Genomic DNA, 19,288 nt, shown 5'->3' on the forward strand with positions numbered 1-19,288 from the left:
ACTGCACAATTGCACTCATCTCACATGCTAGTAATGCTTAAAATTCTCCAAGTCAGACTTCAGCAATACGTGAACTGTGAACTTCCAGATGTTCAAGCTGGTTTTAGAAAAGGCAGAGGAACCAGAGATCAAATTGCCAACATCTGCTGGATCATCAAAAAAACAAGAGAGTTCCAGAAAAACATCATTTTCTGCTTTATTGACTATGCCAAAGCCTTTGACTGTGTGGATCACAATAAACTGTGGAAAATTCTGAAAGAGATGGGAATACCAGACCACCTGACCTGCCTCTTGAGAAACCTGTATGCAGGTCAGGAAGCAACAGTTAGAACTGGACATGGAACAACAGACTGGTTCCAAATAGGAAAAGGAGTACATCAAGGCTGTATATTGTCACCCTGTTTATTTAACTTATACGCAGAGTACATCATGAGAAACGCTGGGGTGGATGAAGCACAAGCTGGAATCAAGATTGCCGGGAGAAATATCAATAACCTCAGATATGCAGATGATACCACCCTTATGGCAGAAAGTGAAGAGGAGCTAAAAAGCCTCTTGATGAAAGTGAAAGAGGACAGTGAAAAAGTTGGCTTAAAGCTCAACATTCAGAAAACGAAGATCAGAGCATCCGGTCCCATCACTTCATGGGAAATAGATGGGGAAACAGTGGAAACAGTGTCAGACTATTTTTTGGGGATCCAAATTCACTGCAGATGGTGACTGCAGCCATGAAATTAAAAGACGCTTACTCCTTGGAAGGAAAGTTATGTCCAACCTAGATAGCATATTGAAAAGCAAAGATATTACTTTGCCAACAAAGGTCCATCTAGTCAAAGCTATGGTTTTTCCTGTGGTCATGTATGGATGTGAGAGTTGGACTGTGAAGAAGGCTGAGTGCTGAAGAATTGATGGTTTTGAACTGTGGTGTTGGAGAAGACTCTTGAGAGTCCCTTGGACTGCAAGGAGATCCAACCAGTCCATCCTAAAGGAGATCAGTCCTGGGTGTTCATTGGAAGGACTGATGCTGAAGCTGAAACTCCAATACTTTGGTCACCTCATGCGAAGAGTTGACTCATTGGAAAAGACCCTGATGCTGGGAGGGATTGGGGGCAGGAGGAGAAGGGGACGACAGAGGATGAGATGGCTGGATGGCATCACCGACTCACTAGACATGAATTTGCGTGAACTCAGGGAGCTGGTGATGGACCCGGAGGCCTGGCGTGCTGTGATTCATGGGGTCGCAAAGAGTCGGACACGACTGAGTGACTGGACTGAACTGAACTGAACTGAATATTTGTACAGTATTTTAGTACATCCTCACATCATGTGATGCCCTGTTTATTTTTATGCTTATTTTATAGGCTCGGGGAGAGTCAAGATATTCCTCTGAGCAAGTGGTAGAGCTGGAACTAGAAACCAGGAAACCAAAGGTTTCTCTAGGGAAAGACAGTTCTTCATTTGAGTAAAATTAGTATCTTTGTGGATAGGGCCACGGCATCCTTTGATTTCACTGTCAGACAACAGATAAAGTAAGATCGAAAGAAACGAAGGCAAATCATTTTGCCAGTTCTTTGTAATCGTGGAACTCTAATCAGTCAACACTGCAACTAGTAGCGGCTTTATAAATGACTACGATTCCCAGATGGCACAAGGTACGGCAAGGAAGACTTCGACTCCCAGCATGCTGTACTCTGGAACTTCCAGTCCCAGAATGCAACGCTCCTCCTTGCTCCCAGAGGTCCATGAAGACTACAATTCCCGGCATGCAGCGCCGCCCCCAGTTTCTGGCGCCCCGCTGGACCCTGCTTCGGAGAGACCTTTTGGACTCCAGAGGGCGGGCCCTGGAGTCCCAGCCCTCTCTGGGGGACGTGTCTGCGCGGCAGTTCTGGTCCGTTGGGCCTGTCCAGAAGAAGCCTCGAAGGGATGGGTTGGGGCCTGGGCCGGGCTTCTCCCAGGCAGCGTTTGAGGCAGCCCCAATGGGGCCCTCCGGGGGCCTTCCTCCCTTTGAACTGCGGTGGCGGGCGGGCTCGCTGTATCCTGCACCCCTCAGAGTAGGGGCAGCCATCACCATGGCCACGGCTGCGAGTCGGCCCTGCCCCGGAGGGTCGCGGGACATCCTGTGGCGCGTGAGTGCTGCGCGCACCGTGGCAGGCGCTCGTTAGCTCGGGGGTCTGGCTGGTTTGCGGGGGTCGGTCGCGCGTGCGCGCTGGCCGGGGGAGGGGCTGACTCTAGTAGCGTGGGGAGCGCATGGGGAGGTGGGGAGACCCGAGTGAGTGGTTTCGAGGTTGTGCGGGGCATTCTCAGTGGAAGCTTGTTACATATAGTAGGGAGGGGCGTGCTAAGGAGGGTTGGTTACAAGGTGTGTGTCTGTGCGGGACGTCCTGAGTGTAACCTTGTTACTGTGTGAGAGAGGGGTCCTGAATGGAAGCTGGTCATGGTGGGAAGGATGACCTGCATGGGAATTGGGGCGGGGAATGGGACAGAGTTGTATGTCAGGGAGGTGTACCTACTAAGTGCAAACATCTTTAATTTGTTGACTACTTGGGATAAGAAGCGGGAAAGAATATCCGGAATCGGAAAGACAGCAGCTGGACTTGGGGTCTGGGTAAAAGCAGGACGGGCATTTTGTCAAATTAGAGGAATGTGGACCCTGTGGGCCGGAGGTGAGGAGGTACTTCCTTCTGGAAGTTTAGTCAACAGTTCTGCATCCCTTCTGTGGCGGGCAAAGAGTAACAGGAGTAAGTTCCCTGTTAGAACAGTGCTTATATCCTGGCAGCACTGCCATCTACTTTGTTCAGTTCAGTCCAGTGGCTCAGTCGCGTCCGACTCTTTGGGACCCCATGGACTGCAGCATGCCAGGCCTCCCTGTCCATCACCAACTCCCGGAGTTTACTCAAACTCATGTCCATTGCGTCGGTGATGCCATCCAACCATTTCATCCTCTGTCGTCCCCTTCTCCTGCCTTCAGTCTTTCCCAGCATCAGGGTCTTTTCCAATGAGTCAGTTCTTCGCATCAGGTGGTCAAAGTATTGGAGTTTCAGCTTCAGCATCAGTCCTTCCAATGAATACTCAGGAGTGATTTCCTTTAGGATGGACTGGTTGGATCTCCTTGCAGTCCAAGGGACTCTCAAGAGTCTTCTCCAACACCACAGTTCAAAACCATCAATTCTTCGGCGCTCAGCTTTCTTCACAGTCCAATTCTCACATCCATACATGACCACTGGAAAAATCATGGCTTTGACTAGATGGACCTTTGTTGACAAAGTAATGTCTCTGTTTTTTAATATGCTGTCTAGGTTGGTCATAGCTTTCCTTCCAATGAGTAAGCGTCTTTTAATTTCATGGCTGCAGTCACCACCTGCAGTGATTTTGGAGTCCTCCCAAAAAATAAAGTCAGCCACTGTTTGCCCATCTATTTGCCATGAAGTGACGGGACCAGATGCTATGATTTTAGTTTTCTGAATGTTGAGTTTTAAGCCAGCTTTTTCACTCTTCCTCTTTCACTTTCATCAAGAGACTCTTTAGTTCTTCACTTTCTGCCATAAGGGTGGTGTCATCTGCATATCTGAGGTTATTGATACTTTTCCTGGCAATCTTGATTCCAGCTTGTGCTTGCTTCATCCAGCCCAGCATTTCTCATGATGTACTCTGCATATAATTTAAATAAGCAGGGTGACAGTATACAGCCTTAACGAACTCCTTTTCCCATTTGGAACCAGTCTGTTGTTCCATGTCCAGTTCTAACTGTTGCTTCTTGACCTGTATACAGATTTCTCAAGAGGCAGGTCAAGTGGTCTGGTATTCACATCTCTTGAAGAATTTTCTTTGTATCCCAAGTTATTAATACTAAATCTTGCCTGTTCTTTACAACCTTTATCAGCTGTTGATGTCCTGCAGATTGTGCATCAGAAAGATGGCTGCAGTTTTTCTTTTTTAAGCTTTCTTATTGCCACCGCCTTCCTTCAGACACTGACAGAAATCTTTGGCTTGGGCTGTTGGGGTCTGCTGCCTCCTGTTTCTCTGCTGTCTGCCTCTTGTCCCCTCTGATCCATCTTCAGTGTAGCCACCTTACAGACACAAGGGTGTTTTACCTTCCAGAGAGAAATCTGATTGTCACTTTTGCGCTTAAAATCCCTCAAGATCTTTTCTTGTATTTATGTATTCAGCAGTAAATCTTGTGTCTCTTTTGAGGTGTGTGTGTATGTGTTAAGTTGCTTCAGTCGTGTCTGACTCTTTGCCATCCTATGGACTGTAGCCCACCAGACTCCTCTGTTCATGGGATTCTCCAGGCAAGAATACTGGAGTGGATTGCCATGCCCTTCTATAGAGGATCTTCCCCATCCAGGGGTGGAACCTGTGTCTCTTATGTTTCCTGCATTGGCAGGTGGGAAGCCCATGTCTTACGAGGTAGGCACTGATAATTCAGACATGAATACAATGAAGTAGGTGCCCAGTTAGGAGCCCATATCTAATAATTGTAAACACAGTTGCAGTATATTCATGATTCCTGTAATATGTATCAGATCAGATCAGATCAGATCAGTCGCTCAGTCGTGTCCGACTCTTTGCGACCCCGTGAATCGCAGCACGCCAGGCCTTCCTGTCCATCACCAACTCCCGGAGTTCACTCAGACTCACGTCCATTGAGTCAGTGATGCCATCCAGCCATCTCATCCTCTGTCGTCCCCTTCTCTTGCCCCCAGTCCCTCCCAGCATCAGAGTCTTTTCCAGTGAGTCAACTCTTCACATGAGGTGGCCAAAGTACTGGAGTTTCAGCTTTAGCATCATTCCTTCCAAAGAAATCCCAGGGCTGATCTTCAGAATGGACTGGTTGGCTCTCCTTGCAGTCCAAGGGACTCTCAAGAGTCTTCTGCAACACCACAGTTCAAAAGCATCAATTCTTCAGCACTCAACCTTCTTCACAGTCCAACTCTCACATCCATACATGACCACAGGAAAAACCATAGCCTTGACTAGACGAACCTTTGTTGGCTAAGTAATGTCTCTGCTTTTGAATATGCTATCTAGGTTGGTCATAACTTTCCTTCCAAGGAGTAAGCGTCTTTTAATTTCATGGCTGCAGTCACCATCTGTAGTGATTTTGGAGCCCAGAAAAATAAAGTCTGACACTGTTTCCCCATCTATTTCCCATGAAGTGATGGGACCGGATGCCATGATCTTGGTTTTCTGAATGTTGAGCTTTAAGCCAACTTTTTCACTCTTCTGCTTTCACCTTTATTAAGAGGCTTTTTAGTTCCTCTTCACTTGCTGCTGTAAGGGTGGTGTCATCTGCATATCTGAGGTTATTGATATTTCTCCTGGCAATCTTGATTCCAGCTTGTGTTTCTTCCAGTCCAGCGTTTCTCATGATGTACGCTGCATATAAGTTAAATAAACAGGGTGACAATATACAGCCTTGACGAACTCCTTTTCCTATTTGGAACCAGTCTGTTGTTCCATGTCCAGTTCTGACTGTTGCTTCCTGACCTGCATATAAATTTCTCAAGAGGCAGGTCAGGTGGTCTGGTATTCCCATCTCTTTCAGAATTTGCCACAGTTTATTGTGATCCACACAGTCAAAGGCTTTGGCATAGTCAATAAAGCAGAAATTGATGTTTTTCTGGAACTCTCTTGCTTTTTCCATGATCCAGTGGATGTTGGCAATTTGATCTCTGGTTCCTCTGCCTTTTCTAAAACCAGCTTGAACATCAGGAAGTTCACGGTTTACATATTGCTGAAGCCTGGCTTGGAGAATTTTAGTAGTAATATGTATACACTTTCAGATATTAACTTGTTTATCAAACCTAGGGAGACAACTGTAAGTTGCTGTGAAATACAATTGTAAACTAAATGAAACCTACTTCACTCCCCAAAGTGTGATATTTAATGTGACATCTGACTCTGGACTAAAACAGCAAGTGTTCACTGATAGGAGAAAATTCTGTAGTGGTATGTAATATTGTTAATAGTAGTGGACCATTGGAGTTTATAGACAGCTGCATGGCCTGTAATCTGGGTGTAAATATTAGTGATTAACATCCTGTATGAAAAGATAAGATTTGCATAACTGAAATAACTGGAGTAGTTTAACTGCCTTCATGATTGAGGGATTTTGTTTATTTAATTGCAGGTGTTGGGCTGGAGGATAGTTACAAGCATTGTCTGGTCAGTGCTGCTGCTGCCCATCTGTACCACAGTATTTGTGATCTTCAGCAGCATTGATTTATTTCATCCTATACAGTGGCTGTCTGGTAAGTGATATTCAGTTTGGGGATAACAAATTTACAGGACCCACTTTTCAACATAAAAATTGCATTACGGTTTACATTTATTTTAGTCTCTGTATTGAGAGTGGCAAAAAAAAAAAAAAAAAATTCATTCTGAGGTTCTTAAGCCGTTCCCTGCCTAACATAGGCATTTTCACTATATAATAAGATCACAAAACCTGTCAGAGACTGTTCACAGAAGCAGAAAGATCACTAGAGACCACATTAATAAAAACTTAATTTTGTTGGTCTTTTCTCTTTGACAGCTTTATTGAGGAAGTGAACCTGTGAGCTTTCTTTTTAAGGAAGTGAACTAATACTTTTACATATTTAAAAATTATAGATAGAAAATATGACATATCTTTTAAAAATTTTTTCTAAAATTAAGAATACTTCTTTATTGTGGCTGATAAGAAAGATGAAAAAAGAGAAAAGGAGGAGACTAAGGAACATAGAGTTAAACTGATTAATAAGAAGGAAAAAATTGTAGCAGGCTAATGTTTCTCAAAATTCTTGGCGACAGTAAAATTAATAAATTCATCAAAGTGTAACTACTTTATGTTAATAATAGCTACCAATTATTGCTGCCTACTATGTGCTAGGCACCATGCTAAGTACCTTAAATATATTCTTTTATTTTTTTTTTGTCCACTCCTCATGGCATATGGGGGTCTTACTTCCCCAACAAGGGATCGAACTTGCACCCCTTGCAGTGGAGAAGTGGAGTCTTAACCACTGGCCCACCAGGGAAATCCCAGGATGTTACTTCTTATCCTTCCTATTAATACAACCTTGTATGATAAGAATGAGGTAGTATTTCTACTTCAATGAGGGACCTGAGACTCAGGTTATAAGTCTGTGCAGAGACACAGCTAGTGAGTAACTGAACTAGGATTTGAATATTGGTCTCTGACTTCAAAGCCTATATTTTTTCCACTCTGCCACACTAGAATTCAAAAAGAGAAATGTTCCCAGAGTAGATTTTGAAGGCTTTTAAGGTCTTGCTTAAGGCTAAAAAGCACAATATTCTTGAAATTCTTCCTTTCCCCCCTCCACTCCAAAATGGTAACAATAGATTTCTTTTGCTTTTAAAAGTGGGAAGTATGTTGTTAATTTAATTTTTCAGAAGAAATGCCCATTTTCCAAGAGTTAAAAGCTTACCTTATGGCCTTTGGAGAGAGATTGCTGCTAAAGAATTGAAGTCATTTTAAGTTTTTTATTGAGAGATATCAATCACTTTTTGGGTGAATCTCACAGTCAGATGAAGTTAAGCCGTAAGCTAGTACCAGGGTGGCAGGTATTTCTGTAACCACCTTGCCTGTGTCTGCGTGACTCATGCATGTCTAGTTGTAGCTTTAGAATATTCAGTATTGTAATCTAGAGCCATGACCAGTTGTTATGGATTGGTACTTCAGAAAAAACTTCTTGCCATTTCGTGGCCCATGGGTTCTTTAACTCTAGTGTCCCTTTTCCTACAGATTGGATTTGATTTATGCCATTTTTCTCATCAAATATTACTTGTCTGCTTCAACTTTTGCTTCCTAAAGTCTTTACAGAAAAATTTAGTCCTTCCTTCTTATTTCCAGCCACATGAATTAGTTCTTTCTCTCTTTTAGCTCAGTGTAATGCTTGAGAAATTTACTTGTGGATGCTTAATAATTTTTCAGTAATTTTGGTCAATGAATTAAAATTTTAAAAATAATTGGTCTCATTTAGTCTATTTAACAAACCTATGTCCATATTTTTATTTCTCTTCATGTTTTTAGGCATAATATATACATATTTTAAACTGTCACATTTTTTTAGATGGAATATTGATTGTTAAAACACTCTAAAATGTGAATGTATTAGTATTTCACAGGGATGTCGTGAATTTTTATTTTTAATTCTGTTCATTTGGATGATTTACAGATTATTCTATTTCTGGAAATGTTACTTTTTTTAGCTATAGGGACTAATTGCATTTAAGAAGAGATCTGAAAAATACTTACATTTTAGAAAGAAACTGTTGGTATAGTACTAAATGTGGTACTTCTCTGTTTCACTTGAAATATGTTTGCATATGGTATCATTTGTCTGATGTTATCATCTGGGTCATCTAAAAGAAATTCTGGTATATATTAAAGATAAGTTTTTAAGTTAGAATTAGAGTTGTGGTTCAAGCCCCCCTTTTTTTGCAGTATACTAAATGTGACAGCATGTCTGAATGAACTCACTAATTCATCTCTCTCTTGTTTTAGCTTCTTTCAATGATCTGTATAATTCCTACATTATCTTTTACCTTCTGCTGCTGTCAGTGGTAATTGTAATAATAAGTATTTTCAATGTGGAGTTCTATACAGGTGAGTTTTTAAATGTTAGCCATCTTTAAAATACCTGAATTTATTTTACTAAGAGCAGACATAGTGAGTTTTGTATGTGGATGTGTACATCAGAGGCTGTATTTTGTGTCAGAGTTTTAAAATGTGTACAGAATTATATGCTTTTGAGTGTCTTACGGTAAAATTTATTTGATACTTTCTCTGATTTTAAAAAATAATTAGCACTCTTAGGACAAAGTGGATGATTCCACTTCCATATATGAGGTAACCAGAGTAGTCTCGAATTCATGGAGATATGAAGTAGAATGATGGTTGCCGGGGACTTGAGGGAGGAGGGAGTGGGCAGTTGTTTAGTGGATACAGAGTTAGTAGGCTCAGGGGAAGATGGAGAAGTTTGGAGATGGATGGTGGTGATGGTTGCACAGCAATGTGAGTGTACTTTAAACTATACACTTAAAATGGTAATTTTTTAAATATGTATTTTATGACATTAAAAAAATTTAGACATTTTAATAGTTCACAGCTAGTGATTAAAGTTGTGATTTAGCAGATATATTATAAAAATAACTCCTTTATAGAGTAGGAGATCAAGACCAGATGATTTCTGAGGTCCTTTTCAAATATTAAAGTTTATAATTCTGTGATTTTGGAACAACAAAATTTAAAATATCATATGTTTTGCTTTGGGAGAATCACCTGCTAGATTTTAGAGTGTTTTACTTTTTCTCAATTTCTCTCCTTGCTCTTCCTGCCTTTTCAGATTCCTTAAGTCTGTCCTTGAGGTAAAATGAGAAGCTTTTTCATATACTTCTTTTTTTCACTATAACTTCATTCCTCTTTTTAGCTCTTGAGTACTTCCTGGCTAGATATATACAATTTCACATTGTTCTCTGGATTTTATAATATACCCTTTTCCTTTGCTTTTCTAATCCCTCACTAGTTGCTGATGGATCTCTTTTTCTATTCAAGCCATCTGTAGAACCCCTTGACTCACAGCTAGCTTTTTTGGTGTGGGGAGAGGGGTGGCGGACCTGTGCTACATGGCTTGCATGGTCTTAGTTCTCCAACTAGGAACTGAATCTGTGCTCTCTGCAGTGGAAGCGTGAAGTCTTAACCACTGGACCGCCTGGGAAGCCTTCATCTAGGCTTTCTTCAAGCCTGACTAGTCACTTTGGCTCATTCCTTCAACATTCATTATGCAGTGGATTGTGTAGGGATAAGAGATGTTTGGTCCCAGTTTTCCCCAAGAGGTCACAGTTAATGTTGAGACTGGATAATAGGAGACACTGGATATCCAGTGTATCCAGGTAATACACTGGATAGTAGGATAGTATATAGGAGCACCATTTACCCAGCATGGTGAACTTCCTGAGGAGATGATGTTTAAACCAAGCCTTGAAGGGTGAGTATATTAAGTAGACAAGGAAGAAAAATGATTTTCTAGGGGAAAGATATAGCATATAAAAAGGTTTAGTGACATCAGAAGGTTTGGTATATGTTCAGAGTATAAGTCAATTACAGTCAATAGGTGTTGTGGGCATTTCTGGTAGGGAGGGAAAGGTGATAGCATCCTCTTCTCCAAATTGTAAAGCACCTAAGCCCTCTCCCTTTATGATTAGTTTTCCACCATACTTGGTGTGTATTAAATACTGTCAGAATTAAAAGAAGACTGTGTACAAAGATAGGTCACGGAACCCTGTGCCAGCTGTTCTCAAAGGCCAGCATGCCTCACCTCCTACCCACTCTTGCCTACCCGAGTTCACCTTGCAAGCGTTTATTTTAGTGTTCAGCGTTTTCATTATTTACCTAGTTTGTGGTTTATTTTTCCAGATGAACTATATATTGTCAATTCAAAATGCTGAAATAAGGACAACTTGCTGGAAGACAGGCACTATCTTAAAATTATTGTTTATTCCTATATAGGAGTAAGGGAAGTGCCAGGGTAGGCACTATTTGAGTCCGGAAATCTTAATTAAAAAGAATTGAAAAATGTTAATCATACTATCCTTAGGTTTCATCTCTCTAGATTCTTTGGTTTTTCTTTTTCTGTGTGTATCTGTATTTACTCAGTCTTTTTTTAGGTTATTTTAACTTAGAAGGTTTCTGTACTGTGTTTTATACTGACTCGGTTTCTTCCTGCCCTTTGGAGTGTTTATGCAGGGAGGGGAGGGAAGAGTTTAGGTCCCTGCTTTATATGCCGTGGATGTTAAAGCCACAGTCTCGTGTTTTCTTTTCAGTCGTACCTTCCATTCCCTGCTCAAGACTGGCACTGATAGGAAAGATCCTTCATCCGCAGCAGCTCATGCACTCCTTTATGCACGCTGCAATGGGAATGTTGATGGCTTGGTGTGCTACAGCGATGACCAAGGGCCAGTACAGCTTCCTTGTGGTCCCCTGCACTGGTACCGAGAGGTGATACTCCATACATTTTTTATAAGGGTCCTTGTTTAGTTATTAATCCAAAGGTGACCTGTATACATTAATAGTTTATGGACATTCTTTACTTTCCAGACTTCTGTTAAAAAGTGCTTTCTCACATACATACATCAGATGATTTTGATGTTTTGTGTTTGTTGAATTCAGCAGTTTTTTTTTAAGCCATTCTGTGCAAGGTGCTATGCCAGACGCTGTTGGGTTTATTAGAATGATTTATATATATGTGGACTACAAGCTCCTTCAGAGCTGAGAACAGTAGGTGATGGAAGACATGGGTGCAAATGCATATATGAGGAGAGGAATAGAAGTGTGTGAGAAATAGGATGTAACAGGAAGAAAATGAAATGTGCAGATAAAACTTGTGGGAGTTCAGAAAGCAGGGAGGGATTCATACATGGCTTCTGGGAGGAGGTGGCATTTAGGTTGGGGTTTGAAGGAAGGATAATATGGGAAGAATAAAAAAAAGTTAAATAATTACAACTACCTTCTTCAGTAGAGCAGTTTTATAATTTTGAAACACAGTTCTCGAACAGATGACATTGATATAAATACCAAGTTGATATTCTGATTTTAAAAATAAAAAAAGATTTCTGGAGTAGTCTTTAAGTCCTCAATTAGCCATTGCTTTTATACAGTGTTCATGACTACTGAATACTTGATTTCCTTTTGTTCCCCAGTTACTATTATATAGGGCAGGCTTTTATCCTAATGTGGTAAATGTTCTTTAGTGAAAGGGTTCCCATGAAGGATTGCCTCCTTATAAGAGACAACACAGAGAGAAGCCCAAAGTTATGGCATCTCTATCAGGTATATAGCCTTCATTTACAGTCCTTCCTAGCCCAGATACAGTTTACCAGTAACTCAAAATCACCATTGGTTACTGTCATAGGAGACATTCTTACCCTTACCAGATTTCCAAATGAGCAGAGCTAGAGTTGTGTTTTTTGTTTTGTTCTTAAAATGGGAAGATTTATTAAGGTTTTTCTGCAAAAGTAACAGCCAAGCCCATGCTTCTTAAGAGAAGTGATTAGCAGGAAATTTATGTCATGCCTTGGGTCCAGAACCACAGGATGCTTCTTAGTTTTAAGTAAAGATCAAATTCTCATGCATCAGGGGAAAGGGTTTTGTTAATCTTTTGCCCACACTTAACCTGAAACACACCCTTATGTTAGAATTTGGGGCATTTCTTAAGTAATTAAGTCAAAGCTTTGCCTTCAGTAAATATTGAGCCTAAATGGTGATGTGTCCCTGGCTATTGAACTAATAACCTAACTTTTCCCTTTCAGCTTAGATAGCCCTGCTGTACCAACCTGCTTAAATGAGTATCACCTTTTCTTCCTACTGGCTGGAGCGTTTATGGGCTATAGCTATAGCCTCCTGTATTTTATTAACAATATGAACTACCTTCCATTTCCCATCATACAGGTAAGCTGTCATTTGAGCATTTCCTTATGTCAAAATTTGGCTGGGTTAAAATTGCCCTGGTGATTCTTTATATAACTGGCCTCATCTGCTTAATTTGAGATTTGATCAGTGAAACTTAGGACTGAGATGCTCAGAATGCCATTTGGAGAGGAGATCTTTGTCTTCATGAGACTTGAGTGTCTGGGAGCTGCAGTTACCCTTCCTGCTGCGTCTCTCAGAATACCGCTTTGCTCCACTCTTTCCCTCCTTGCTAGGTAGTGGCAGCTGCTGTGACCGAGCAGGGCTGGGGGAGGGTGAAGATGACACTCAGGCCAAGTACCTCTGTGCAGCCGCCAGCTTCTTTTTGAACCTAAGAATCTCATTAGCTTGAGGAGGTACAAGTAAGTATAGAACATGTTAGTTACATTCTGAATAAATAAAACAGTTTGATTGGTTTGAGTGGGACAGTTTAGACTGTCTTTCACTTAGGTTTTTAAAAATCTACTAATTTGGTAGAAGCTGTCCCCTCCTCTGGCAGGAGAGAGAAAGGTAGGTTGGGGTTTCTCCAGTGCCATCCAGGCTCTCTGTAGCCTGCTGCCACTGTTCTTGACTGTGCTGTTGTTCGCTTCATTCCTGCTCTATGGCATACTGAATCCTGGGCTTTGGAGTAAAACTGTTAGAACCAGTTCCTTCGCGCTAGGACCCAGTCTGGGAGGGAGAGTGTAGGGGAGGGATGTATAGATAAATGATATGCCACGAGAGTGTAAATATTAGAGTGTGATGGATTAGGGTTCTCCTGGTTTAACTGAAGTTTTCACATGCCTGTTGCATTCTTGAGAACAATCTGATGAAAATACACCTACTGCAAAGAGATAGTGCTCATAGGCAAGACTGTGGCGCTTACCTCTCTGCTGTCTGTGAGCCTATGACAGGAGTCCTGTTACAAGTTCTTCCCATCCTGTGAAGGTGAGTTAGAAGCAGAGTGCCATCTTCGCTACCTCAGAATTTTACAAGGAGAAAGATCTCAAAATCCTGCATAGAAATATCGATGGTGAATCATCTTTGATTGAAACATCATTAAGAATATAGAAAATGAAGAAAAGAAAGTACTAGAGAAAAATTAGATTACTCCCAAGTATCTTGCTCCTTCATGGACTTCTGTTGATAGTGAAAGCCTGTTTAACATCACAGATGTGTAAGGGAGTGAACAAGGGGAGTCCAGTATTGGCAGTACTGATAAATTATTGTTTATACCATGTAATGCGCATTTGTAAAATTTGACTGCTAAATTTTTTGTAATTTCTTTTGATAAAATTTTGGATTCACTCTTGTATATTTTTCCAGACCCTTCATTGTACATTTATAAATATAGTGGCTGTAATATTATATATTTGATGGGTTGGGGTTTTCATAAATACTTTTATTTTGCACGTATTATTCAGTAACTACTTTTTCATGTAACAATATGAAAAATTACATCTCTTTAAAAATATAGTATTTTAACCAATTTGCTGTTAGTCCATTAGGTTTTTTTTTTCTTCTTTAAACTCGCTTCTGCTACAAAACTCAGTTCTATTGCCCTTATTAGATTGTTAATGACTGACTGATAGGGAAAAGCACAACACTGGTGTGGAGTAGGGTACAAAGAAATGAATAAATACCAAGATAGGCTTGGTAAGTTATACACCGATAAGACTATTTGGAAGATTATTAAATGAGATAAGATTTATGGAGCCTGACACATAGTGAATATTTGAATAGGTAAAGGATAGCTCATAGCCAAATCACAGAAGAACCCAACAAGGAATTGAAAAGCATGTCACCTTAGGAGCAAGAAGAGGGTATATTAGCTTTCTCTGTGCACCTAACTGCTGCCGTAGCCTCTCTGCACCCTTGTACGTGACGGTTGAGGTGAGAGCTGCAGTGGTGATAGTACAGGAGCTACGCTCTTCTTACTGGGAGGTGAAGGTGAGATAGCGGTAGCACCCCGTGACTGCGTGGGATAGGTGCAATTCTACATCTTGGACTTTGAAAGTATTTTAATAAACCAGGGTACTTCAGGCTGTGTGGTTAGTGACCAAGTATTCATTTCACCTGGGCTGCTTTTTGTAAGATACTGTTGGAATCTGCAGATATGGTATGAAGACAAAACCTCTACCTAAGGACTTTGCTGTCCTTCTGCTTCTGAAATCCTTAAAGAAGACCAGCCCTATAAACACAAAGGAAGACCAGAATTTGGGGAGTCCATCTTTGGTTCTTCAGGTTTCTGCAGATCCTCTCCAGTAATATGAAAATATTTTTCCCATTGGCATTTTTAGGGTACACAACCCTTGTTTCACAAGAAGTGTAATTTTTTCAGAAAAAACCTTTCATATTTTTTCTTGCTTGATTCTTTACTCTTAGATTGTTAGCATTGGAAGGTACCCACTGAGGAACTGTTTAGCTGGTTCAGACTTATTCTCTCTCAGATAATTAGATAGGTGATGAGACTTACTTAATGTTGTACACAAAAAGGCAGTATTACAGCTCAGGTCTCCTGATTCTTAGGCTTGTGTCTTCTTTATGACCTCCTGTTTTTCTCCAAAGCCCATGTGAAAAATTTTAGTGTAGAGGCATTATATACTGTCTTTAAGGTTTCAGGCTCTGAAGCCAGCCAGCCTGCATTAAAATCACAGATTTTTGTTTTGCTAACTGATAACATTGGTTAAATTACTTAACCTCTCTGTGCCTTGTTTTTCTCAACTGTAAGATGGAAATAATAATAGGCGGTTGTTGTGAGGTTTAAATGGATTAATACATTTAAAGTGCTTGGAATAGTACCTGGTATGTGGTAAGTGTCCAAAAAGTGTTAGCTGTTAATTATTATGTTTTTTTATACTTACTCCATCTTGATAGTCCTTATTATATTAGGTTGGTGAAAAACTAATGGCCGTTTCAGACCATGAATTTTAAACCATTATAACTAGGCTGAAACACATCTTTATTCATCAAAATAGGAACCATTACAGGCGACACATTTTTGCCAACGAGAAATAAGTTTGTTTATTCCTGTACTATAAAAATCTGTGCTTTGGGATTTAACAAATTCTTGGAAAGCATTTTCTGCCTCTTGCTGGTTGTGGAAGCATTCTCTCTGCAAAAAATTCTCGAGATGCTTTAAGAAGTGGTGGTTGATTGACGAGAGATCAGGTGAATATGACGAATGAAGCAAAACTTGGTAGCCTGGTTCTTTGAACTTGTGAAGTGTTGGTTGTGTGACGTGCAGTCAGATGTTTTGGGGAAGAACTGGACCCATTCTGTTGACTGTTGTGTTGTAGTTTTCAGGGGGTCTCATCGATTTGCTGAACATACTTCTCAGGTATAATGGTTTTGCCAGGATTCAGAAAGGTGTAGTGGATCAGACAGGCAGCAAGTCACCAAACAGTGACCATGACTTTTTTTGGGTGCAAGTTTGGCTTTGGGAAGTATCTTGAGCTACTTTGCAGTCCAACCACTGAGCTAGTCTTTGCTGGTTGTATAAAATCCCCTTTTTGTCACTTGTTGTAATCCGATTGGGAAATGGTTTGTTGTTGTGTAGAATAACAGAAGACAACACTTCAAAATGATGGTTTTTGAATTTGCAGTCAACTCACGAGGCACCTGGTTATCAAGCTTTTTGACCTTTCCAGTTTGCTTCAAATGTCAAGTGATCATAGAATGATCGACTTTGAGTTCTTTGGCAGCTTCTTGTGTAGTTATAAGAGGATCAGCTTCAGTGATCTTATCAATTGGTTGTTGTCAACGTCTGATGGCTGGCCACTGCACTCCTCATCTTCACGGCTTTTGTCTCCTTTGCAAAACTTCTTGAACCACCTCTGCACTGTACTTCATTACCAGTTCCTGGGCCAAATGCATTGTTTATGTTTTGATTTGTCTCTGCTGCTTTATGACCCATTTTCAATAAGAAAATTGCTCAGATTTGCTTTTGTCTAACATCATTGCCCTAGTCTAAAATAAATACAAAATAAACAGCAAGTAATGAGTCATAGGAGAAGGCAATGGCACCCCACTCCAGTACTCTTGCCTGGAAAATCCCATGGATGGAAGAGCCTGGTAGGCTCTAGTCCATGGGGTCGCTAGGAGTCAGGCATGACTGAGCAACTTCACTTTCACTTTTCACTTTCATGCATTGGAGAAGGAAATGGCAACCCACTCCAGTATTCTTGCCTGGAGAATCCCAGGGACGGAGGAGCCTGGTGGGCCGCAGTCTGTGGGGTCGCATGGAGTCGGACATGACTGAAGCGACTTAGTAGCAGCAGCGGCGGCAATGAGTCATAAGCAAAAAAATAAATAAATAAATAAAGCAAGAAATACACCTGAAATATAACCACATTTATTTAAGAATGTATTCCAATATCAAACAGCAAAGTTCAACAATGCAAAACCACGGTTACTTTTGCATCAACCTAATAGATTGATAGTTAATTTTCTCATTTCTGATGTCATATAATGAGATGTTGTATAAGAAAATATTAAATATTTTAACATCAGAGATAGTTGATTTTTTTTTACCTCTGGAATAAACTTTCTCTTTTTATGTGTGAACTGTTGTGTGCTTGCGTTAGAATAAAATAGAACCTTTCTTTGAATGTGTCATTTGATTCTGGTTTTCTTTTTTTCCACAGCAATACAAGTTCTTACGCTTCAGGAGGTCTCTGCTCTTGCTAGTTAAGCATAGTTGTGTGGAATCACTGTTCCTGCTTAGAAATTTCTGCATTGTATATTATTTTCTTGGTAAGAATTTCTCCTTTTTGATACAGTGTATGTATTAGCTCACAACTCAGGAAATGTCAGTTAAAAAGCCATTCTTAATTGTATTCATATATTTCCTACTGATGCTGGGAAAGATTGAGAGCAAGAGGAGAAGAGGGTGACAGAGGATGAGATGGTTGGATGGCCTCACTGACTCAATGGAGATCAGTCTGAGCAAACTCAGGGAGATGGTGAAGGACAGGTAAGCCTGGCGTGGTGCAGTTCATGGCATCGTAGAGTTGGACACAATTTAGTGACTGAACAACAGTAACAGTAGAAGGTGTGTGATTAGCTCAACTGATTGCTTGTTTAGATTAAATGTTTATATTTATATTGAAAAGTTCAAAGACTATTTAGTTAAGAGAGAATATTGTTAAAGACATGTGGCATATACATCTAATGCAGTAATAGCCTTAAAAAAGAAGGAAATCTTGTCACATACTACAACATGGATGAACGTTAAGGACATTATTCTAAGTGAAATAAGACAGGCACAAAATGACTACATTATCCCACTTAATGAGGTATCTAAAGTAGTCAAACTGTTAGAAACAGAGTAGAATAGTGGTTGTCAGGGGCTGGAGGGAGGGGAGAAAGCGGAGTTGTTCAGTGGATAAAGTTGTTCATTTGCTAAGCTGTGTTCAACTTTTTGCAACCCAGTGGACTGTAGCATGCCAGGCTTCCCTCTCCTTCACTGTCTCTGGGAATTTGCTCAAATGTCCACTGAGTTGGTCATGCCATGATGCCATCCAACTGTCTCATCCAATGCCACCTTCTTTTGCCTTCTGTCTTTCCCAGTATCACGGTCTTTTCCAGTGAGTCAGCACTTCACATCAAGTGGCCTGAGTTTTGGAGCTTTAGCATCAGTTCTTCCAATAAATATTCAGGGTTGATTTCCTTTAGAATTGACTGGTTTGATCTCCTTACTGTCCAAGGGACTCTTCAGAGTCTTCTCCAGCACTGCAGTTCAAACGCATCAATTCTTTGGTGCTCAGCCTTCTTTCTGGTCCAACTCTCACATCTGTGCATGATTACTGGGAAAACCATAGTTTTGACTATATGGACCTTTGTCAGCAAAGTGATGTCTTTGCTTTTTAATCTAGGTTTTTCTAGGTTTGTCATAGTTTTCCTTCCAAGAAGCAAGCATCTTTTAACTTCATGGCTGCAGTCACTGTCTGCAGTGATTTTGGAGTCTAAGAAAATAAAATCTGTCACTGCTTCCACTTTTTCCCCTTCTATTTGCTATGAAGTGATGGGACAGGATACTATGATCTTAGTTTCTTGAATGTTGAGTTTTAAGCCAACTTTTTCATTCTCCTCTTTCACCCTCATCAAGAAGCTCTTTAGTTTCTCTTCACTTTCTGCCATTAGAGTGGTATTATCTGCATATCTGAAGTTGTGGATATTTCTCCCAGCAATCTTGATTCTACTTATGGTTTATTCAGCCCAGCATTTTCCATGATGTACTCTTCATTGAAGTTAGATAAGCAGGGTGACAGTATACAGCTCCTTTCCCAATTTGGAACCAGTCTGTTGTTCCATGTAGGGTTCTAACTGTTGCTTCTTGACCCGCATACAGGAGGTCAGGAGACAGGTTTCTCAGGAGACAGGTAAGGTGATCTGGTATTCCTATCTCTTTAAGAATTCTCTACAGTTTGTTGTGATCCACACAGAGGCTTTAGCATAGTCAGTGAAGCAGAAGTAGATATTTTTCTGAATTTCCTTTGCTTTCTCTATGATCCAATGAATGTTGGTAACTTGATCTCTGGTTCCTCTGCCTTTTCTAAACCCAGCTTATACATCTGGAAGTTCTTGATTCATGTACTGTTGAAACCTAACTTGAAGGATTTTGAGCATATCCTTACTAGCATGTGAAATGAGTGCAACTTTGTGGTAGTTTGAACATGCTTTGGCATTGCCTTTCTTTGGGATTGGAATGAAAACTGACCTTTTCCAGTCCTGTGACCACTGCTGAGTTTTCCAAATTTGCTGGCATATTGACTGAAGCACTTTAACAGAATCATCTAGGGATTTAAATAGCTCAGCTGGAATTCCATCACCTCTTCTAGC

At 40.6% G+C, this 19,288-nt stretch overlaps 1 protein-coding gene across 2 annotated transcripts in view; it reads left to right on the plus strand.

Moving 5' to 3' along the window:
* The first annotated feature begins 1,666 nt into the window (after positions 1 to 1,666).
* NDC1 (NDC1 transmembrane nucleoporin) overlaps positions 1,667 to 19,288 on the plus strand; it is a 61,401-nt gene continuing 43,779 nt past the window's right edge. Inside the window, exons 1-6 of one of the 2 annotated variants that reach the window (XM_025288682.2) lie at positions 1,667 to 1,888; positions 6,131 to 6,251; positions 8,507 to 8,608; positions 10,825 to 10,999; positions 12,310 to 12,448; positions 17,092 to 17,200. In XM_025288682.2, coding sequence (XP_025144467.1) covers positions 1,682 to 1,888; positions 6,131 to 6,251; positions 8,507 to 8,608; positions 10,825 to 10,999; positions 12,310 to 12,448; positions 17,092 to 17,200 — 853 coding nt within the window. In that variant the 5' untranslated portion in view covers positions 1,667 to 1,681. The other variant, XM_006061751.3, reaches the window with a different exon arrangement.

Source organism: Bubalus bubalis, chromosome 6, assembly GCF_019923935.1.
Source record: "Bubalus bubalis isolate 160015118507 breed Murrah chromosome 6, NDDB_SH_1, whole genome shotgun sequence".
NCBI classification, from domain to species: Eukaryota; Metazoa; Chordata; class Mammalia; order Artiodactyla; family Bovidae; genus Bubalus; species Bubalus bubalis.